General features: G+C 27.8%; 4 protein-coding genes across 4 annotated transcripts in view; 2 read left to right on the top strand and 2 right to left on the bottom strand.

Moving 5' to 3' along the window:
- The window catches only part of LOC130672714 (uncharacterized), an 84,235-nt gene extending 70,821 nt beyond the window's left edge, over nt 1-13,414 (bottom strand). Inside the window, exon 1 of the mRNA XM_057477413.1 lies at nt 13,124-13,414. The gene's annotated coding sequence lies outside the window, so the exon portion shown is untranslated. The remainder of the gene's footprint in view (nt 1-13,123) is intronic.
- Nucleotides 1,654-20,520, bottom strand: LOC130672713 (dnaJ homolog subfamily C member 17). The gene is made up of 5 exons (XM_057477412.1): nt 20,510-20,520; nt 4,766-4,859; nt 4,525-4,653; nt 4,079-4,462; nt 1,654-2,149 (listed from the first exon to the last, which is right to left on the bottom strand). The coding sequence occupies exons 2-5, from the start codon at nt 4,838-4,840 to the stop codon at nt 1,754-1,756; spliced, it is 984 nt and encodes a 327-aa protein (XP_057333395.1). The 5' UTR covers nt 4,841-4,859; nt 20,510-20,520; the 3' UTR covers nt 1,654-1,753.
- LOC130672712 (uncharacterized) lies at nt 7,948-9,452 on the top strand. The gene has a single exon (XM_057477411.1). It carries the CDS (start codon nt 8,080-8,082, stop codon nt 9,364-9,366), a length of 1,287 nt encoding a protein of 428 aa, XP_057333394.1. The 5' UTR covers nt 7,948-8,079; the 3' UTR covers nt 9,367-9,452.
- LOC130672715 (uncharacterized) overlaps nt 13,829-20,958 on the top strand; it is a 51,429-nt gene continuing 44,299 nt past the window's right edge. Inside the window, exons 1-2 of the mRNA XM_057477415.1 lie at nt 13,829-14,103; nt 14,233-14,277. The gene's annotated coding sequence lies outside the window, so the exon portion shown is untranslated. The remainder of the gene's footprint in view (nt 14,104-14,232; nt 14,278-20,958) is intronic.

Raw genomic sequence — 20,958 nt, 5'->3', positions numbered from 1 at the left:
ATTCAGAGGTAACTTTTGTTACTAGAAAAAAACCCGAATAAAAGTTTTCTTGGATTTTTCGTCAAATGTCTGTCAACTTCGGACTTTTCCGTTTTTGACGACAATTTGTATACAACTTTTGAAGTAAATTTGCATTAAAATTCGAGTAGTAAATTTACGTCAAATTGTATAGCAGGTTGTATACAAATTGTCGTCAAAAATGGAAAAGCCCAAAATTGACAGACATTTGACGAAAAATCCAAGAAAACTTTTGTAAAGAAAACTTTTGCTAAGCAAACTGTGCTATTAGAGTAAACAAATGGCGGCGGAACGCCGCGGCGCGGAAAACGAAGGGTGGCGGAACCACGCGAGGGACGGAGGGTTAATTATATAATTGAGTTGTTAAATCAAATGCATTAAGAAAATTAATGCGATCTATAATTTCTTGAGTTATATAATCAACAATAAAAATATTCATCCTCCCTAATTTAATATTATTAAAGTTTTCGTGACCAAGTCTATAATTTATTGGCACAATGCATTTATTACTTATCGGATCTTTGTACCCACCATACTTGGCAGTACTACGTGGATTACAATCACGATTGAAAAAATAGTGTATACTTAAGTCATAAATAATAGTATTACAACTATAACGATTATTATCTTCAGACAGTTTAACATATTTTTTCCAATGATATTCAACTTGATCTTCGTCATCATCAAGATCCTGTTCAAGTGAATCATATACATCTTCTGACAATACACACGGTACATCAATCGGATATACACATTTAAACAATAATGGATCGTATGTTGCTAGTAATATTTTACCTCGATGTTTTCCTACTGTGTCTTTTAACTTCCAATTTTTAATCAAACGCCATCCAGCGACACTGCGCTTAATATAATTGTCTATTGTCTTACACGTATAAATATCATCAAGAATTGTTGATGAATTTCCGAGAGAGTAATTTATTAATAATACCAATAGTTCATATGGATAAAAATGGAGAAATTGTTCCATTTCATAGAGTATGTGGAACAATGTATGGTTTAACGATTTTTCTCTCGAATAAAGATGCAACATTTGGTCTTGTAATCGAACTGTTACGTGTAGAACACGGACGCCGTATTTCAATTGATCAGTGACACTTAATTCTTGGGTCTTCAATTCCATATTTTCGGATGTGTAAGTCATAGAATGATGAGTACCGATCAATGACAAGTGACCAATTGGACGTTCGTTCGGTAAATCTGATATTATATTATGACGTTCTTGGTAATTTTTGTACGTGTACTGAGGACATTCTGGTTTTGATGATGAACTACTACACGATTCAATTTCATTTATATTTATAATATTTATTATTAAATAGTAAATATATTTTTTCCACATTATTTTATTATTTTACTTGGCGACGATTATTCTAAGAAAGTTGTTATTGAACTAGAATTAAAGCTTTGATTTGTTATACTTTTATAGGTAATTTTTTTTTTTTAAACGCTCATTTGCCAGTACTAAAGCGAATAACAACTTTAATCAACGTTGAATAACCTTTTTTTATGAATCATTCTTTAAATAAAAAATCTAATCAATCAACATTTGAGAAATTGAAAAAAATAAATAAGCGTTGACAAATAAAATACCCAAGCGATAATTTTTTAAAATAAATAATCTTTCTTCAACTTAAAAATATTATTTTATATTTGTTTTTTTTTTTTTTTATATAAAATACATTAAATAATTATTATTTTAAATTAATTACAACTATCAACTTTTTGTGTCTTGATCATCTTTAATTTGGTCAATAAGACGTTTGCGTTCTTCAGCGCGTTTCAAATTATTCAAAACCGCGTTTTCAAAGTTAGTATCAAGCGGCGCTGAAAAAATATCTGGCGCTGATGAAAAACTTAGCGACGAATTTGGTTTTGAAGTTGAACTTTTTCTTGTACTGTTATGACTATTGTTTAATAAATTTGTTGAACTTTGTGTTGAATTTTTTAATTTTGAAGTCAGATTTGATTCCCAGAGACCGCTAAGTGTTAAGGGATTCTTAGCGTATCCTGTTTCTATTTGTGCTGCCATTTTAGCAGCTTCGCTATCTTTAAATTCTACCATTGCGCGGCCTCTTTTTGTCAGCATTGCTATCGCAACAATATCTCCGTACTGAAAAAAGTTTAAGTTTTAAAATTATTTTATATTAATATTTTAACCCTTCAGCATCTGCGCTATGAGTTTTTTTCTCAAACTTGACTTCAAATAATTTTTCTAAATAATTTCAAATGGAATGACGTAGTGGAACTTTTCCTATCTTCATAAAATTTTATGCCTTTTATTACTATGAAATTTAAAAATTATCTCGAGCTTAGAAAATGTTTTATAAATATTTATTTTAAAAAGCCATGAAAATTTTTCTCATCACACGAGTAAAGTAAGGCGTAAAAATGAATACGGTTCGGCTAAGTTCGGGCAGCTTCGAATATTTTCGACATTCGCCGCTGTTCAAAAGTAAAAAAATCGAGTGTATTATATATCGCAAATTTTTAGGGTTACTGTTTAAAGGTTAAACTCATAACCTTTTAACTGATAAAGATTTTTTAACAATCAATTTCCGATAGTTAATTCTCAAAAAAAAAAAAAAAATGGATTGTAAAATCAGTATTTATTTTCTTTTTTGAAGATCCAATAATTGCACACCTCAAACGCACCAGAACACTTGATTTTGTTCGGGTACCTCACTCACTTTCAATCATCTCGACACTTTTTAAAATACGTTGAATCACAAAGTTGATTTCTCAATAGTTTTATTTTTAAAATAAACAATTTAGTTGAGGAGAGCCCTAATGGTCAATTAATTAACTGATTTCTTGTGATCACGATAACTTTCGAATAAAACGGCTTACGGACCTAATTTTGTTTTTCCTAGCGTTAGTTTGGTGACAACAAAAACCCTTTCGTAAATCACTATCCAACTCTTTTTGGTTTAATTGTAATTAATAAAAACTTGAAGATTTGTTTTTCTCAAAAATTTAAGCTGCCATTTTTAGTTATATTATTATTATTTTTTTCCTTTTTGCTCTCTATCAACTACTGGCAGCAGCACTATCGTACCAAGAGGATTGAAAAAAAGAGCGACATCTAAGACAAAAAGGCGGGGTATTTAAAAAAATATTTTAAGGAAAGAAAATTAAGGAGGTTCGACCGAATCTAATGTAAAAAGAATTTTCCAACTTTAAGATTTGAAACTTAGTATACATGTAAAGAAGTACTTTATCTATGTATTCTCACAATTAGAATATGATCCACCGCCTATTTTTTTAGAAAAAAAAGATTATAAAATGAAGTTTTTAAAGTTCTTATACACAGACTCTTATGGTGGACAAGCTTCCGTCATAACTTAATCGATTTTTTTCATTATTAATCTCCCAAGTTTAAGAAATAAAAAACCACATGCCATAAACTTGAATATTTTTAGAATATGATAAGATTTTAACAATATAGTGTTACCGTTGTAATTATTTAAATAATTGAAGTTGAACTTTATTATTTAATCTCGTTCTTCAACAGAGATACATATTATTGAGGGTTTGGCAACGTCGCGGAAGCAGCTGAGAGGAAAAACAAAGATAGAAATACATTAATAAGAGAGACGAGATTAAAAATAAATTTTTCCCGCTTTAATTTGAATATCGATGTGTAAGAAGTTCGAACGCGCTGTTGCCAAATATTTTTATTAAATCATATGAGTCAAAAATAACCAAGTAATTTCATTACTTTCTTTAAATAAATAAGTAATAAATATTAATTTTTGAATTCGTTACGTTGTTATAAATTAAAATAATGAATTTTTATAACTATTAGGAGAATTTAGCAAACGAAAAAATTCACACACTACTTTGACTCACTAGTTTCGGTCGGACCCAGAAAATAAAAAAATCAAATTAATAATTTAAAAGTTGAATAAAAATCCATAATTTTAAAAAATTAATTGATATTATAAAATAAAAGTGATGATTAAAAATAAAATGAGCGATTGAGGTGTGCACTTTTGGATTTTCCACAATTTTTTTAAAAATAAAAATTTAATTTAATTACCTTGGATAAAATCTGATGAAGATTGCTTTCATTATATCCACCATTACTAGCGTCATCTTTATCAGCTTTCCACCTAATATTTACCCTAGTCTCATTATGACCCACAGCAGATTTATTTATTCCATGAATTTGCTCATGAATCTGTTTATTCATCAGTTGGATTTCTTCTTCAACCTGACGTGATCCTTCTTTTTTCAATCTCTCTATCTCAGCTTTGAATACTTCCTCATCTGTTTTGTATCTCTCTTGTCTATTTAATTGCGATAAACGATACGCGTCTTCACGTGCTTCTAATTCTTCTTTTAGTTTTCGTCGTTTTGAATCTAATTTAGCGGTATTTTTTTTAGCTTGGATTTTAGCATTCAATATTTTGTCATAAGCTGCCTATAAATTATTCTCTATTAATTTATAATAAATAAATAATCATTTTAAAAAAACTAATTTACCCTTGCAGATTTATCAACAAGTATTTCCAAAATACGTGATAAACGATGAAATGATTTTGCTGCTGATGGATTATTTGGATTTTTATCCGGATGACATGATAATGCTTTTTTACGATAAGCTGTTTTTATCTAAAATTTAAATAAATTATTATAATTAAATCATTTATTTCCTGCACTTAATTTATTAATTAAACACAATATTTTTTTTAGTTGAGGTTAAAAAATGGAATATAATAATTACCTCTTTTTCAGTCGCTGTGGGCTCGAGTTCAAGTTCTCCATACAAATCAACGTGCATTAAATCTTCTTCGTCCATTATTAATTTATTTAACTATAAATTTTAACAAATAATTGTAACACTCACTAACGTTTTATAGACGTAAATAAACGTCGAAAATAATTACAATAATAACGATGATAACGAAGAAATTGACAGTTCCTTCAGTTGTATATAAAAGTCGCAATAATACCGATTCAAAATGGCTATCATCGCGCGCCAACAAATTTAAAATTTAAAAAAATAATTAATCAACTATTGTGATTAATAATTTATTTATATACATATAATTCAATTAATTGCAATTTTTAAACTAAAAGAGTTTTATTACAATCGGTAAATTTCTTTCTATATTCATTTATAACTATAGTAATATCAAATAACTCTAATAGCACAGTTTGGTTTAGCAAAAGTTTACTTACAAAAGTTTCCATGAATTTTTTGTCAAATCTCCGTCAACTTCGGACTTTTCCGTTTATTACGAAAATCTGTACGCAACTTCCTCTACAATTTCACGTAAATTTACAACCCGAATTAGAATGCAAATTCACTTCAAAAGTTGACTAGAAAAAGGTTGTCGTCAATTTTCAAGCAAATTTTATGTCAATTTATTATTAATTTTACTTAAAAATTGTAAGATATTTTTTTTTTTACCGTCAAATTGTAGACATTCTTATGTATAAATTTTCTTACCTTCTAAAATGGTAAGAAAGAACATTACTGACTCCTTTTATCGTAAAAAAATATCTCTAAATTAAAGAAAAATTAACCGCAAATTTTTCTTTCCAACTTTTGCTGCCAAATTGTCGGCAAATTAGGGCAGCTGATTTCGGGTAATTTTAACATCAAATGACTGTCAATTTTAAGCTCAAGTGGCTAATAGGGAATATATATCGACACTCTTAGTTCAAAAATAGGGAATACTTTCTCCATAATTAATTTTCTTATAATAAAAAAATAATTTTTAAATTTGAATTCTAACAATTCGAGTGATAAAATTTTAAAAAATAAAATTATAATAATTTAAAAAAATTTTCAGTTAAATGCAAATAGCTTACGACTTGTAAGAAATATTAAAAATTTTTACAGAGAAACGTCATAGAAAATGAAATGTTCTACAAACAGTGTCCTATAAAATTTTCCTATAAAGCTGATGGTTGGGTCGAAAAATTGAATAAATGTAAAAATTTATCATTAATCCAACTTTAACTTTGAATAACTTTTGAACAAAGAAAAATATCGAAAAATTGTAAGAGACTTTTTTTGTAGAGCGTCAAATTTTCCATTCGATTATGTTTTGAACATTTTAGAGTATTGTTCTCACTGTGAGCTATAAAATTTTAAAGTGCAAAAGAATTTTATTTCCCTGCTGTTTAAATGGAAAATAGAAATCTGCGATGCAGCACCCCTTAATATTAATATTCAAATCTCAAACTATCACAGTATTTTTTTTTTTCGTCATTTCCAACAATATTTTCGATATGATAAAGAAAAAAAAAGTCGTTTTTTTTTAAACAGTCTAATGTATATAATATATTTAATAAAATACAATAATGATAATATCCAGTATTAACAATAGAGTTGGAGACGTAGAACAAATAAAGTAGTTTACACACACAGGTGCTATCAATTTGTCCCAAAAGCTAGATACTTTCAGTTTTAAAAAATTTCAGACACTTATTGTTCCTGATAAAGTTCTAAAGCATGTAATTTTAATAGTTTGAATAGTTGATCAAGATATGTTGATATTCAGTCATTCAAATTTAGATACGGTTTCAATTTAATGCATATGAGTAGTGAAACGACACGATAATAAAACTGATCACTTCAATATCCTATTAACTTAAAACCACCTACCTTTGTAACCAGTATGTTATGCTACCATACCATAGTAATGTCTTACATACATAATGTTACATAAATTTATATCGATTTCAATAAATAACCAATCATTTATAATTACAGAAAGACTTCAATGCAGTATCATAATTTAACGCATTTTTATAATGTCACGTTCATTATGAACGACTCATAATTGATATCAATGCGATTTTCGTCTAGACTTATTTGAATGCACAGTAATTTCATTGCAATGAATGGACATTGCCAACATATTTTGTTGCAGTGCATTTGTAGATCGTACAATATATATATATTTATTTCCATTCTGATTTAGCAGCGCTACAATTATAGTACGAGTAAACTTTATATCGAAATCTATATTATCATTAACGAAGTGTTGTCACAACGGTCGATACTGATTATGTAGATTTCGATATAAAGTATTCTCGGACTATAATTGTAGCACTGCTAAATCGGAATGGAAATAAATATGTACGATCTGCATAATGCACTGCAACAAATATGTTGGCAACATCCAAGCTATGGAGATTATATACTACAGTACAGGGATCAAAGAGTCAAATAAATACCTTCTAGAAGTATTCAATTGGAATTTAGACCGTAAGTTAGTACAGAAAGTAAATTCAAGTTTTTATTAAAGGATATCCTAGCAAGTATCAGTACAGATTTACTTAATGTATCTTACGGAAATATCTTGCCTCAGACTTGTCCAAGACTGATGACACAGACTTGTTGAAGATTGAAGATACAGATTTACGTAAGACTTCCTTAAGAATGTTATGAGGGGAGTGCCAAGTATTTATGTATTAAGAATTTTGTGAAACTATTAGATTTACTTTTATAAAATAATCCAATATCACCAGCTGTAACTACATCGCAAGATCTTGTCAACCCGAAAATTTTCAGCTAATAGGGATTCTATTTAAATCCCAATTCGATCCGTCATTTGGAATGACTCTGTTAAACTGAGTTAGTGAAAAGAACTTCAAATTAACTTTGGAACTTCGAGTGACGGAGTGAATTCGGATTTAAACAAAATCCGTATTCACTACCGATTTATTACAGTGCAGTGATTTGTGATGAAAATTATTACATGGGATCCCTCCTAATCTAATAGAATTGTTTTATAGCTATAATTAATTTACTCAAACACCATCGCAGTGAATGATTTATCAAAAAAGTATTAATAGCTAAGAGTAAATATTCCATTGCTATAACGTAGTTAAATAATAAACAGTATAATAATTCTAATAAAAGATTATTTAATTATTTCATATATGATAGAAGCAACCGAAGATATTGTTATTATTAATATTATAAATTCATTTAGTTACAGCTAGATTGAACAGTATAATACAAAAATAATATTAATAATAACAAATACAAGGAATAATACAAAACATATTTAACTAAAAATGCGTATCGTTAGCGCTACACGAAGGTTCTTCAAGGACTTTATAAAAAACCTACATCTTCCGAATTTCAAGAACCCATTTAAATTTGAGACCCCATCGAAGGTCTCAAAAAGTATAATAAAATTTGAAGCTGAGTCACTGCTCAAAAAGTTTGATTTGCATGAAAACGTTCACCTAAGTGCTTTAGACGGCACGCATGTAGAAGTGAAGAACCTGAATGGTGAAGTGCATATCAACACTCACGCCTGGCACGAAATATCATTTGAATTAGAATCTGGTAGAATTGGTAAATTTTGTGAAAAATTGTCGTTACGCAGTTCATTGAGTCATGCAGATGAATTAAGCTTGCGTAAGGTATATTTTAAAGATGTCCCAGCTAAAATTTTGGCTGATTTAGAGGAGGGTTTTGTGATGCATAGTAAAAAATTTGGTGATATAGGTACCACTAAACTTAAAAATGCTGAAAAAGCCTTATCTCCAAAAAGTAAAGGAAAGATAATTAAATATATTACAAATGCCGCTTTAACCATAGGGGGCGTAGCTATTGCTACTGGAATACTTTTTAAAGATGTTGTTAGTGAAATGCACAAAGCCGAAGGTTGTTTTCTTTACAATGGGAAGGATAGGAAGAATTGTAAATTGACTGATCGTTCATGTGCTTATCCACAAACATCTGACACAACACAACCGTGTAATTCAAACGATTTTAAGCAATTCTTTGAGATCAAATTGAATACGAATTTGAATTTAGTGATACGTAAGTTACTTAAAGATCCGGATAAAAGGAAAGAACTTGAAGACTTGAAAGATGCATTAGGTAGACCGAATATAACTGTTGACAATATAGAAAAAATTATTGAAAATTATTATGATAAAATTATTGACTTTTACAATCGCAATGATAAACCAACAATCTTACAACCGTGTGCATTATTCGAAGAATCAAACAAACCTATCTGTGTCGCGTGTGATTCTAGTGCTCCGATCAACAGCTATCGCTATCTTGATACCACTGAAGTATCTTTTAATTTTCAATCGTTTTGCAACAATGACCCATCAGTACTCAAAGCCCTTAACACAACGTTTGGTCAGAGCATCGAAGCTTTACTGGGTGGTTTAGGTGTTGGATCTTTCTTCGGCACTTTCTTTCAATATATCATGTACGCAATTGTAGGATTTATTTTACTGTGCGGTGTTGGTTACGCTGTTTCTTTTCTTCGTAAAAAGAAGGGTGATGATGATGATGATGAAGTTAGCTATTCAAAGCTTGAAAACGAAGGCGATTGATTTAATTGAAATTTAATAAAGATTTAAAACATTTGGAAACGAAAGCAATTAATTAAAAATTTGTATGAAAAAAAAAATTTTTTTTTCTTTAAAATTTTAATAATAAAAAAAAATGAAGCAAACTTCTGGAGAGAAAATTATAAGAACAGTTTCTATGAATTTATGGGAATAGATCTGGTACTAATAAAGGTATCATTTCTAAGGAAATATAGTAATTGTTCCCAAATATTATGAGAAATATGGTCTCGATACTTATGGGAACATTTATGAAATTTACGGAAACATTTTATACATGTATGATTAAGAAAAACTGACTTACTTTTTTCATCCGATCTCGTATGTAAATTTTTTGGTTTTACAAACTTTGGCAAGAATTCAGCATGATTGAAAAATTTTCAAAAATGTTTCAAAATTTTGAAAATCTTAAAATTTAAATAGAAAATCAGAAAAACGGTATTACTCACAACTGAAATTATCTATCTATATTATTAAGAGAATAAGGAAAATTTTGTTCCCGCCATATCTACACTTATCCAAAAAATTAAAGGAACAAGAAAATTTTATAAATTTTTTAGTGATTTTTGGAAGGCTGTCTTTCCGTGAAAAATGATCGTATCGAAACAATTAAAAAAGCAAATTGAAGCTTGAAATCTCTAGTTCAAAGATCTTCCAGCAAAATATTTTTTTGAGCCACGATTTTTGCGGAATCATAAGAAAAAGCTCGAGACAAATTTTTTCTAAATTTTTTGGTTTTGTTTTTTAGGTCTACGGGGCCGGGAAAAATTTTTTCAAAAAAACGAATTCATGTCTCGTTTAGGAAATTTATTCAGCTACAATTTGCTTTTTTTTTGTTTCTCTGTGCGACAATTTGCTGCTGAGATATCAGCCTTCAAATGAAAAAGGATCCTTTTGTCTTTGATTATTGATATCTCAGCAAGTAATGGTCACACAGTAATTTAAAGGGCAATTTAATAAACTTGAATAAATTCCCTACAAGCTCCATTTTCGATTTTTTCAAAAAAAAACTTTTTTTCATCCTAGATATCCATTTGAAAAACCCACAAAAAATGGCCATTTTCTGATTTTTTAGTCAACTCATCGCTACTCTGCAAATATTGATAAAAAAAATAATGTTGCCAGGTAATTTCACAGCTTAATGTACCCCCAAAAACCCTGGAAATTTTCAGATTGATCCATTGAACCGTTTGTCCAGACCGATTGCTCAAAGTTTTACAAAACAATTAAAGGAACAAGTTTTGTTCCTTAATTTGTGTACACTGAGAAAAAAAAATACTTTTATTAAGAACATTTTCTTGATACAAGAACATATATTCTTGATAATTTTCAAGAATATATAATTTTGTCTCAAGAATTCGTAGAATTGAAGGAAATAATTTTTATTTAATTCAAGTAAAGCTATTCTTTTGTTTATTCATAATATAATTTCAAATTCATGTAATAACAAAAATAAATTTGATGCTCTTTTCTCAAGAAATTGATAATTAATAATAATAAAATAAATATTTTGAACGGATTTCTTGAATCAAGAAATTCTTGTTTGGAAAATAGTATTTTTTTTCTCAGTGTAATCATTACCAAAATGAAAAAATTAATTTTTTTTTTTATTTTCTTTCATTTTTGCGTTAGTTATTCATTACATGTAAGGTAAAGAGGAAAAAAAAACTTTTCCAAAAAACGAGACCAAACAAGAATTTTTTTACATTTTTTTTTTTTACGTTTTATTCGTGGGGTTATTTTTTTTTTTCGTTTTTCGGAAAAAAATTTCTTTTTTTTTCCTCTTTACCTTAATGTACTGAATAACTAACGCAAAAATGAAAGAAAATAAAAAAAAAATTAATTTTTTCATTTTGGTAATGATTACACAAATTAAGGAACAAAACTTGTTCCTTTAATTGTTTTGTAAAACTTTGAGCAATCGGTCTGGACAAACGGTTCAATGGATCAATCTGAAAATTTCCAGGGTTTTTGGGGGTACATTAAGCTGTGAAATTACCTGGCAACATTATTTTTTTTATCATTATTTGCAGAGTAGCGATGAGTTGACTAAAAAATCAGAAAATGGCCATTTTTTGTGGGTTTTTCAAATGGATATCTAGGATGAAAAAAAATTTTTTTTTGAAAAAATCGAAAATGGAGCTTGTAGGGAATTTATTCAAGTTTATTAAATTGCCCTTTAAATTACTGTGTGACCATTACTTGCTGAGATATCAATAATCAAAGACAAAAGGATCCTTTTTCATTTGAAGGCTGATATCTCAGCAGCAAATTGTCGCACAGAGAAACAAAAAAAAGCAAATTGTAGCTGAATAAATTTTCTAAACGAGACATGAATTCGTTTTTTTGAAAAAATTTTTCCCGGCCCCGTAGACCTAAAAAACAAAACCAAAAAATTTAGAAAAAATTTGTCTCGAGCTTTTTCTTATGATTCCGCAAAAATCGTGGCTCAAAAAAATATTTTGCTGGAAGATCTTTGAACTAGAGATTTCAAGCTTCAATTTGCTTTTTTAATTGTTTCGATACGATCATTTTTCACGGAAAGACAGCCTTCCAAAAATCACTAAAAAATTTATAAAATTTTCTTGTTCCTTTAATTTTTTGGATAAGTGTATATGATAGAAATAGTCAATGTTATTGAAATTGATATCATTAGAAAGATCTTGACTTGAATTTGTGCCTTTTTATAGTTTAAACTCTTTTTACTTGCCAAGTATTGAGATAAATAAATTAATATTTTAATTAATCTGTCACTAAATATGACACTGAATACATAGCTATGTTATTTATATCGCGTTACTCATTCCAAAATGACAGATTTTTATACTCCCTTTTGGTTTTAGGAAGCTTCTTAAAGTCAAAAAAGTGTGCATTAGAAAAAAAAGGATTCATTGACACAAAAAATCTTTACTTGCCTAAAGAAAATTTTTACTTCCCCCAAGAAATATTTTGCATTATGAATTGAAAAAAAAAATTTATTTAGAACTAGAAAAATTTACTTGGTGCAAGGAATTGTTTCTTGACCAAAAAAATATTTTCTCTCCCCAAGATAATTTTTGTATTTAATTCATAATGAATAAAATTTCTTGGTGCAAATTAAAATTTTTTGCGGCAAGAAATCCTTTTTTTCTGCGTATTTTATAAATTTAATAGTGATATTTAAGGAGTAACGTAGTGACTGTAGGTTACTTGTCATTATTATTATCATTATTATAAATTTATTTACTTACGGCGAGAATTGTTTTACGGGCAGAGTCGCAAATTAATTAAATCTAGCAATTTACTATTATTCAAATTAAAAATTAAATTTTTAATTGTCAACATTTAAATTGTCCCTGATTAAGAAAAATTAATTGAAATGATTCAAGACAATTTGAAATGATTTAAAACAATTTGAATCGGGTAATATATAGATGTACACTTAGCATGGATTAAATCATTTTTCTTCATTCATTAGGGGTATAAAGAAAAATCCTTTCCGTGCTAGTAAAAGAAGGTTTTTTAAATGTACTATGATGTTATAATTTTAAAGCGCGGTTATAAGACACGGGCGTTTGACAATTTTTCAACGATAGTATGTTTTAACTTTTCCTTAATTATATTGAAGCTTTTGATTTTTTTACTCAACCAAAGTATCAGTATAGTACCCGGTAATTGATAAAATTTAGTAAATATAGATGTACAAATACATGAGTGATGATGATAAAGTACCAGTTCCCTGATCGGGTATTGGATCTCTTACCCGAATCATCTTTAATTTTCTCCGACTGGAAATTTCACTCGGCTCACTTTCCGTCAGCTTGCCCATCAGGATACAGTTATAAGTAATAAAAGTAATTATTAATTATACTGACATCGACAGGTTAAGAATCATAATTTCAAATTGTAACATAAAATCACTAAACACTGACGCTTTCTATTAAACTAAAACACTTATTAATATATATAATTAATTATTCAATTTAATTCATATTAATTGAAAGGTTAATAACAAAATGACCCTAATAGCACGAGTTTCTGGTCGGAAAGTTGGTGTCGATTAGTTGCGATCAACTTGACGACAACTTAGGCTTTTGTAATTGTTGACTACAAGTTGTTACCAACTTTCCCAAAAACTTGGCGACAATCTACTGCCGTAACCTGTCGCCAACTTACTGAGAAAATTTAAGGTAACTTTCCATTAACTAATGGAATGCCAACTTTTGGCCACTAACTTTCTCAGCAAGTTGACGTCTTGTTGAAAAATGTCAACTTTTGTGTGTGCAGCTTGAAGACAATTTGCTGCAGTGTTGTCATTTGCTTACCGTCAGCTTGACTACTAATACGGTATATATATATGAGTGTAAAATTTTTTCAAGAGGATGTCCAACTGACGGCACACTAGATAACTATTTGCTCTGCAACTGATGACTTCAGTCAGTTCTACGTTTTGGATACGACGCATGCGCGACAGATTCAAAAAATGGTTAAGGCGCGCGCAATGTGGGTTCAAAATAAAAGAAGCGCGATAGTTTTCCATCATGGCGTTAATAAAGTGTCATGCGAATATTAACCGGCAGTTTATTTATATATTTATATATTATTAGTGTACTTAATAGATATATATATTTGATTATAAATATTTATTGTCACTAAAAACTTAATTTACACAAAGAAAATATAATAATTAGGTTGGAAAAATAAATTGATTTTGTAAATTTAATTTTTTTCATTAAATTTGTGGTTAGTAATTTTAACAAACCTTTCTTTTTAAATAAATAAATATATATATATATATATATATATATATATATATATATATATATATATATATATATATATTTTTTTTTATATTCATTCTTTTTATTACAGAATTCTTTGAAGCTGGTAAACTATATGATATTTTTTGCTGTAAATGTGAGTACAATTATTTTTGAATTTTTTTTTTCTTTGTCATTATTTTTACAAGTTTAAAAATAATAACAATAATAATTTAAATGAGCTTCAATAATTATGTAAACACTTGTCCCAAACTTGAAAAAATTTTTATACCTGTGTATATTCTACGGATAAATATATACTAAGACAATAAACATCAACATGTATTTTAAAAATACAATTTTATAAGCGGGTAAAAAAAACAAAAATTTTATTGTAAATAAAAAAATATTTGTCGGTTGCTAAAAAATTTCTACATGGAAAAAAACAATTTCTTAGCACAAAAGACTTTTACTCGCTCCCAGAAAAATTTTTTTCTGCCTTGAAATTTTTCGCATTACGAGTTGGAAACAAAAATTTTCTCGGGGCAAAAAAAAATTTCGTGCGCCAAGAAATTTTTTTCTAATCCTCAGAAAATTTTTGTTTTTCAATTCATAATGCTAAATTTTATTGCGCCAGGAATTATTTTTTGTGTAGGTTTGGATTAAGGGCTTCTTCAAACAGTTTTTTGACGAATTTAAATTATTCATTTTATTTAAAACCAGAGAAAACATTTCAAGAATTATTTATTACTTACAAAACAATCGGATAAATCCAAGAAAAAATAAAGGGAATTTTTTTAAAAATAAAACTGAGTTAAAAAAATATTTTTATGGTACGTTATTGAGGGCAGCCATTCTTAAGTACAAATCTATGTATATATGTGTGTATATGTATGTATATATATACATATAGTGAGGACTAAAGTGACAAACTTTTAATTCAGTTTCGATGTTCGTTGGGTGAGTGGTTCTTATCGCAATGGGTCATTATCAACACATAACTATTTATTTTATATAATCTATAATTTATTTTATTATTTTTCCAATACCATTTAATCATCATTATTATTATTACAGTATAGCTAAAAAAAAAATAAATAAAATAAACAAATTAATTTTATCATTTCATTAATGCAAATAGAAAGTGACAAATTTTTATAAAGAAAATAATAAAGTAGATAAAATTCAATTTAATAAATTCTCGATAAATGAAATTTGCGATATAAATTTTTTTGAATTTAAATATATGAGCCTGATTAAGATACATTTCTATTTAAACTTGAAATTCAACTCATTTTTCTAGAATAAAAAAAATATATATATATTTTCATTTGCGTTCACTTTAAAAAAAAAATTACAAGTCACAAAAAATTTGAATCAGAAAATTAAAAAAAAATTAAGATTTTATTTACTATTTAAATTTCACACTTACAATTATTATTATGATTATTATATTTGGAAAAAAAATTATAAATGAAATAGGATTGGAATGTCAAATATTTATGGAGGTTTTGTTTTTCACAATCAAATTTATTTTAATAATTCAAAAAATGATATTAATGTATATATGTATACATACATATATTTATAAAATGTAAGAAATGTTGAATTCAAGTGTTAGGTAAGTCATCTTGAGTATCTCTCAATCAAAATCAAGTGAGAGAAGAGTGGAGAGTTCAAATGTTCAAGTGTAACGGCAAACTTTTTTACTTATGACTAAACTCGATATTTAGATTTTTTTACTGCATATTTCACACGTCTATCATCACTCCTTTATTATGCATTTACTATTTTTTTTTATTTTTTATTTATTCAGCTCCAATAATTATAATAATACTGAAAAATATTTTCAATTTACTACAATGGGCTCTGAAATTTAGAAAAATATTTTTTAAAGTTCGTTTTGAAAATCAGACGTCCCGCAAAAATGTCTATTTTTATTTTATCAAATTTCTTCTATTAATTTTTGAGGTACGAAATTTATAAGCTCAGCGCTTTATAACAAATTTGTTTAAATTACAGTTTTTCTAATTTCTTTAAAAATTAATAACTTTTAAACCAATTACCCGTACGAAAAAAGTATATTTCCGGTCAAATCTGAATATATGTCGCATACATGAGACACATTCAATTTTGCCCGGACATATACTTTTTTCGTACGAGACATCACAATAATTAGACTTTTTCTACAATTTTTTAAACTCAATCATCAAATTTGAATAATTAGTTTTCAAAATATGGAATTTTGAAATACATATAAAATTAGAAATCTGAAATACGGTTTACCCTGTGCGCCAACCACAAAACTTCCCCTGTTTTCATGCTCAGAAAGCTCGAAACATTATTGTTCGAAGTCAAAAAATGGTTAATATGTCATTCAACAAAAAAAAAAAAAAAATACATTTGGCTAAAAAAAAATAATTTTTGTCGTATGATATTTTTAGAACAAATCAACCGATTTGAACGTGCTTGGCGGCAATCGTAAGGGTTCATCAATACTTAGATCTGAATACGTTTTGAGGTAAATCGGACAAGTAGTTTATGAGTTATCCGGAAAAAATCCCAGAAATTTTTTCTTTCAATTTTTATCTTTCGCATTACTTGTAAACTATCTAGATCTAAGTTTTAATGAGCCCTTTCGATTGCCGCCAAGTACGTTCAAATCGGTTGATTCGTTCCCAAGATAGCGTACGACAAAAATTAGTTTACACACACACACGCGGACGTTCATCCGAAAACAGTCAGAATAATTTCCTAGGACCTCAAAACGTCGACGTCTGATGAAAACTTGATCTTCGAAAATTGAACCGGAACCAATAACTTCCCTTTTTTCGAAAATTTTCGATTTTCATAACGGGAACTTAAAACAAATAGAGGGGAGGGTGGGGCAGAGCGGCCCCCCTAAGCCAATTATTATTTTTTGTGGCTTTCAACCATATGATCACTTTACTTTTGTCCTATTTCGAACAAATTTATGGACATTTTGCCGAAATTCTGAAAAATATTTTTTTTTTTTTGTGGGGCAGAGCGGCCCCCCTTCAAAAAGTGATAAAAAAAAATTTTTTTTTCGTTTTTTTTTTTTTAAATTGTTTTCATCATTAAGAATGTATTTCTTACTCTTGACAACTATTTTTGGTTTTATATTACTCGAAAAAAATTTTTTAAAGCGTAAAAAATCGTTCACTCTCGATTACCTTAATTACTAATTGTTATTTAATAAAAAAAAAAATATATTCTATAATTTTACTTTATTTCAAAAATTTATCAACTAAAAAAAAAAAAATTAATTTTTATAAATTTTGAGTGACCAAATTTGCCTCTTACATAAAGAAACGGCCGAAAAATATGAAAAAATAATTTTTTCGGAAGTTCCGGCTGGTCCATTTTGCCCCAGGTGTTATGCGTAGGGCTAGAAATGTGGAATTATAACAATTTTTTTTTAATTTGACGATAAAAATATGAAAAAATCACTTTTTCAAAATTTTGGGCTTGTCCATTTTGCCCCAAATGTCATGCGTAGGGGTAAAAATGCGCAAACATATCGGATTTATAGTAATTAGTCGAAAAAAAAAAAAATTTTTTTTTGGTCAAAATTTCAGGGGGGCCGCTCTGCCCCATGGGGGCCGCTTTGCCCCACCCTCCCCTACACGGAGAAAAATTAAGATAAAAAATGTACGATTTTTTATTATGCTGTCGACCAAATTTGAAGAAGGAGTCGTCAAAAATTTATTATGCTGCACTATAATTATGACTATGAACCTCCCGTGTAAAAAAAATTCGTTCCAAAAAGATTCCGAAAAAGTTCCGCATGTGAAACTTCTAAACATGAGACAGATTAGAACTTCGAATAGAACTTTTTTGGAGCGTTAGTAATTTTTATGGTAAAAAAATAAGTTTTTATGAGTGAATTTAGAGTCAAAAAAAGACGTTCTTGAAAATTTTTTGGAATTTTATATGGACATTCCAAAAGAGTTTCATAATCACCACTTTTGACCTTTTTCGGAACTTAAAAAAGACGTTCTAAAAACATTCAAAAATAGTCCAAAAATCGTTACTTTACAACCTATTATAGAACTAAAATAGACGTTCCAAAAGTTCCAGAATCACCACTTTTGACTTTTTTATGGACTAAAAAAGGCATTCCAAAAACTTTCCAAAATCACTTCTTTTGCATCTTTTGTAGGCTAAAGACGTTCTAGAAACATGCCAAAATAGTTCAAAAATCACTACTTTTAAATTTGTTATAGAACTAAAAAAAACGTCCATAAAAAATTCCAAAAAAGTTCTACGAACGTCCTTTTTTGACTCTAAATTCGCTCATAAAAACTTTTTTATTAACCATCAAAATGACTAATGTTCGAAAAAAGTTCCAAACGAAGTTCTAATCTGTCTCATGTTTAGAAGTTCCACATGCGGAACTTTTTTTGAATCTTTTTGGAACGAATTTTTTCGACACGGGCTCTTAACATTTTTAATTCTCTTCTATGATTTCTAATTTACCCAAATAATTTTCATTACAATTTATCAATAAATTTCAAGTGCATGACATTTTTTTTAGTGCAGCACAATATTTTGTTGTGACTTAACTTCCTGTTTCGAGTTTAGTCGACAGCTCGATCAAAATTCGTAATTTCTGGAGCCCATTTTTCTCCGTATAATTTTCAAAAAAGGAAAAATAATAATAATAATTTACTTTTAATAAAGAATGTTGTTTAAAGTGACATTAAAATGGTTGTTAATCTCGCACGTGGTGGAATGCAGTTTTTAAAAAAATTATCCTGGCGCCAACATTTACCCTTGGTTATACATATGCCAAGAAATATATACACATATACATATATATGTAAATGTACATTAGACATGAATATTTTGTAGATCATAAATCTTGTCTCAACATACTTATAATGCATTACATACAAGCTAAGAAAATCAAAATCCACATATTACACCTTTCTATCTCACTAAATTAAATACATACGACTTTATAACAGAGTTTAAAACGGTGTTTAAAAATATTTTTAAACTATGAACAAGCATTACTAATTTGAGATTTATGTTTTGACACTGATTATACTAGATAATGTCACAGTTGTCATGTATTCATATTATTTTCACTCTACTACATTTATATTATTTATTTCATTATTTTTAGCTTCTGATGCATTCAATTATTTTTTGCGATATAAAAAAATTAAATTTATATCGAAACTATTGATTATACATACCAATCGATAATGAACTTTTTTGTAGAAAATTTCATTATCTACAAAATCAATTTACTTTATTTTTATCGTATCTCTAATATTTTACCCACAATTTGAATTTGGAGTAAAAAAAAATTAATTTATGATCACAATAGAAAATTTTTTAATTAAAAATAAAAGCACTGTCCATTTTGCCTTTGGTAAAATTACCATAACCAAATAATGAATAAAAGATATAAAAATAAAATTTCGATGACTTAAGAATAAATAATCTTATCAATACTAATGGATTAAAAACTTTTTTCGGTAATAAATCATACGATTTGTCAAGCCAAATTTATTGTCGCGGATTTATGACGCCAAAAATAAAAAAATTTTGCGTATCAATTTTATTTAACTAAAAAACGAAGTGTTTTTTTTTTCTTCTTGATTTTCATTAAAAATTGTTAGTGATCATGTCTTATGGCTTATTCAATCTCAACTCGTATTCATTCTTATTCTGCAACATGACATTCTATCTTGAGGATTTTTTTTTTTACATACAAGACATTCAAGAGTTTCTTGAGTCGTGAATCACAACGACCGGAACATTTCGTCTCTTTTTTTCTCTTTCACTTTCTGTCTCTTCTCACTTTTATTATATTTTTTATAAATTTTTTTTTAATATGCAACTTCTTTAATCTTGGTTTCGTCTTAAAAAAGGTCCGTTTTTTATTTTTTACGTCAGGTAGATTGAGTTTTAAAATGGACACCATTATTAGGGATCTATTAGTGAGACCTATTGTTTTATAACTTTTTTTTTGACATCTGGTAATCGCGTATAATGATTATTTATTTATGCCTAAAAAAAAACTTTTTTTAAATTCGCAATTTCAATTATTTTTTTTGCTATTAAAATTTTATATTTTTATTTTTATTTACAGTTTGAATTTTTATTTTCTCTAATTACTTATCATTACTGAGAAATAAATATAGCAATTCTAAAATATTTTAAATCCTGGCGCCGGCGTTTATATTTTGTATCACGAGACTTTGATAAATATTTAATATTATGTCTAGATTAAATATAATCTTATATCAAATACTCAATATCTTATTGCTAAAAATAAGATATTGAGTTTTTTTTTAATTTTATTTTCAAATAAAAATTTTAAGCGCCGAATGCAAAATATAAAAATTTAAAACTTAACTATTTTTATGTATCACCGCACATTTGTGGGAAAATTTGCATCGTTATATTTTTTAAAAATTTTATTATACATCGAGTTACTTCTATGTTGTGTTAAAAAAATATTATACCTTTTTCGCGGTTTAAAAAAATATTGCGACATGTTTTATTAAAGTTCAGTTCTATTGCTCGAAATTCGCGCGAAAAAATTTTATTTATTATGGGTCTGGACCGCATAATATATTTTCGTTAAAAATTTTATTTTATGTCATCGAAAACCGCAGATTCAACAGAAATTTTAACAGCGAACATGTAAAAATTTTATTCATGTGAGGAATTAGGACACTATTTAATAATTCGGTAAAAAATTTGTTTACTTTCCGGGCGATTAATTAAAATAAATTTTGTTTATTTAATTAAAGTAATTTTTTTATTATTTGTAACTCGTATTGGGTATTGGAAATCA

This window comes from Microplitis mediator, chromosome 8 (assembly GCF_029852145.1).
Source record: "Microplitis mediator isolate UGA2020A chromosome 8, iyMicMedi2.1, whole genome shotgun sequence".
In the NCBI taxonomy this organism is placed as follows: Eukaryota; Metazoa; Arthropoda; class Insecta; order Hymenoptera; family Braconidae; genus Microplitis; species Microplitis mediator.
Note: the sequence above shows the minus strand (reverse complement) of the source record. Positions and strands in the feature narration are given on the sequence as shown.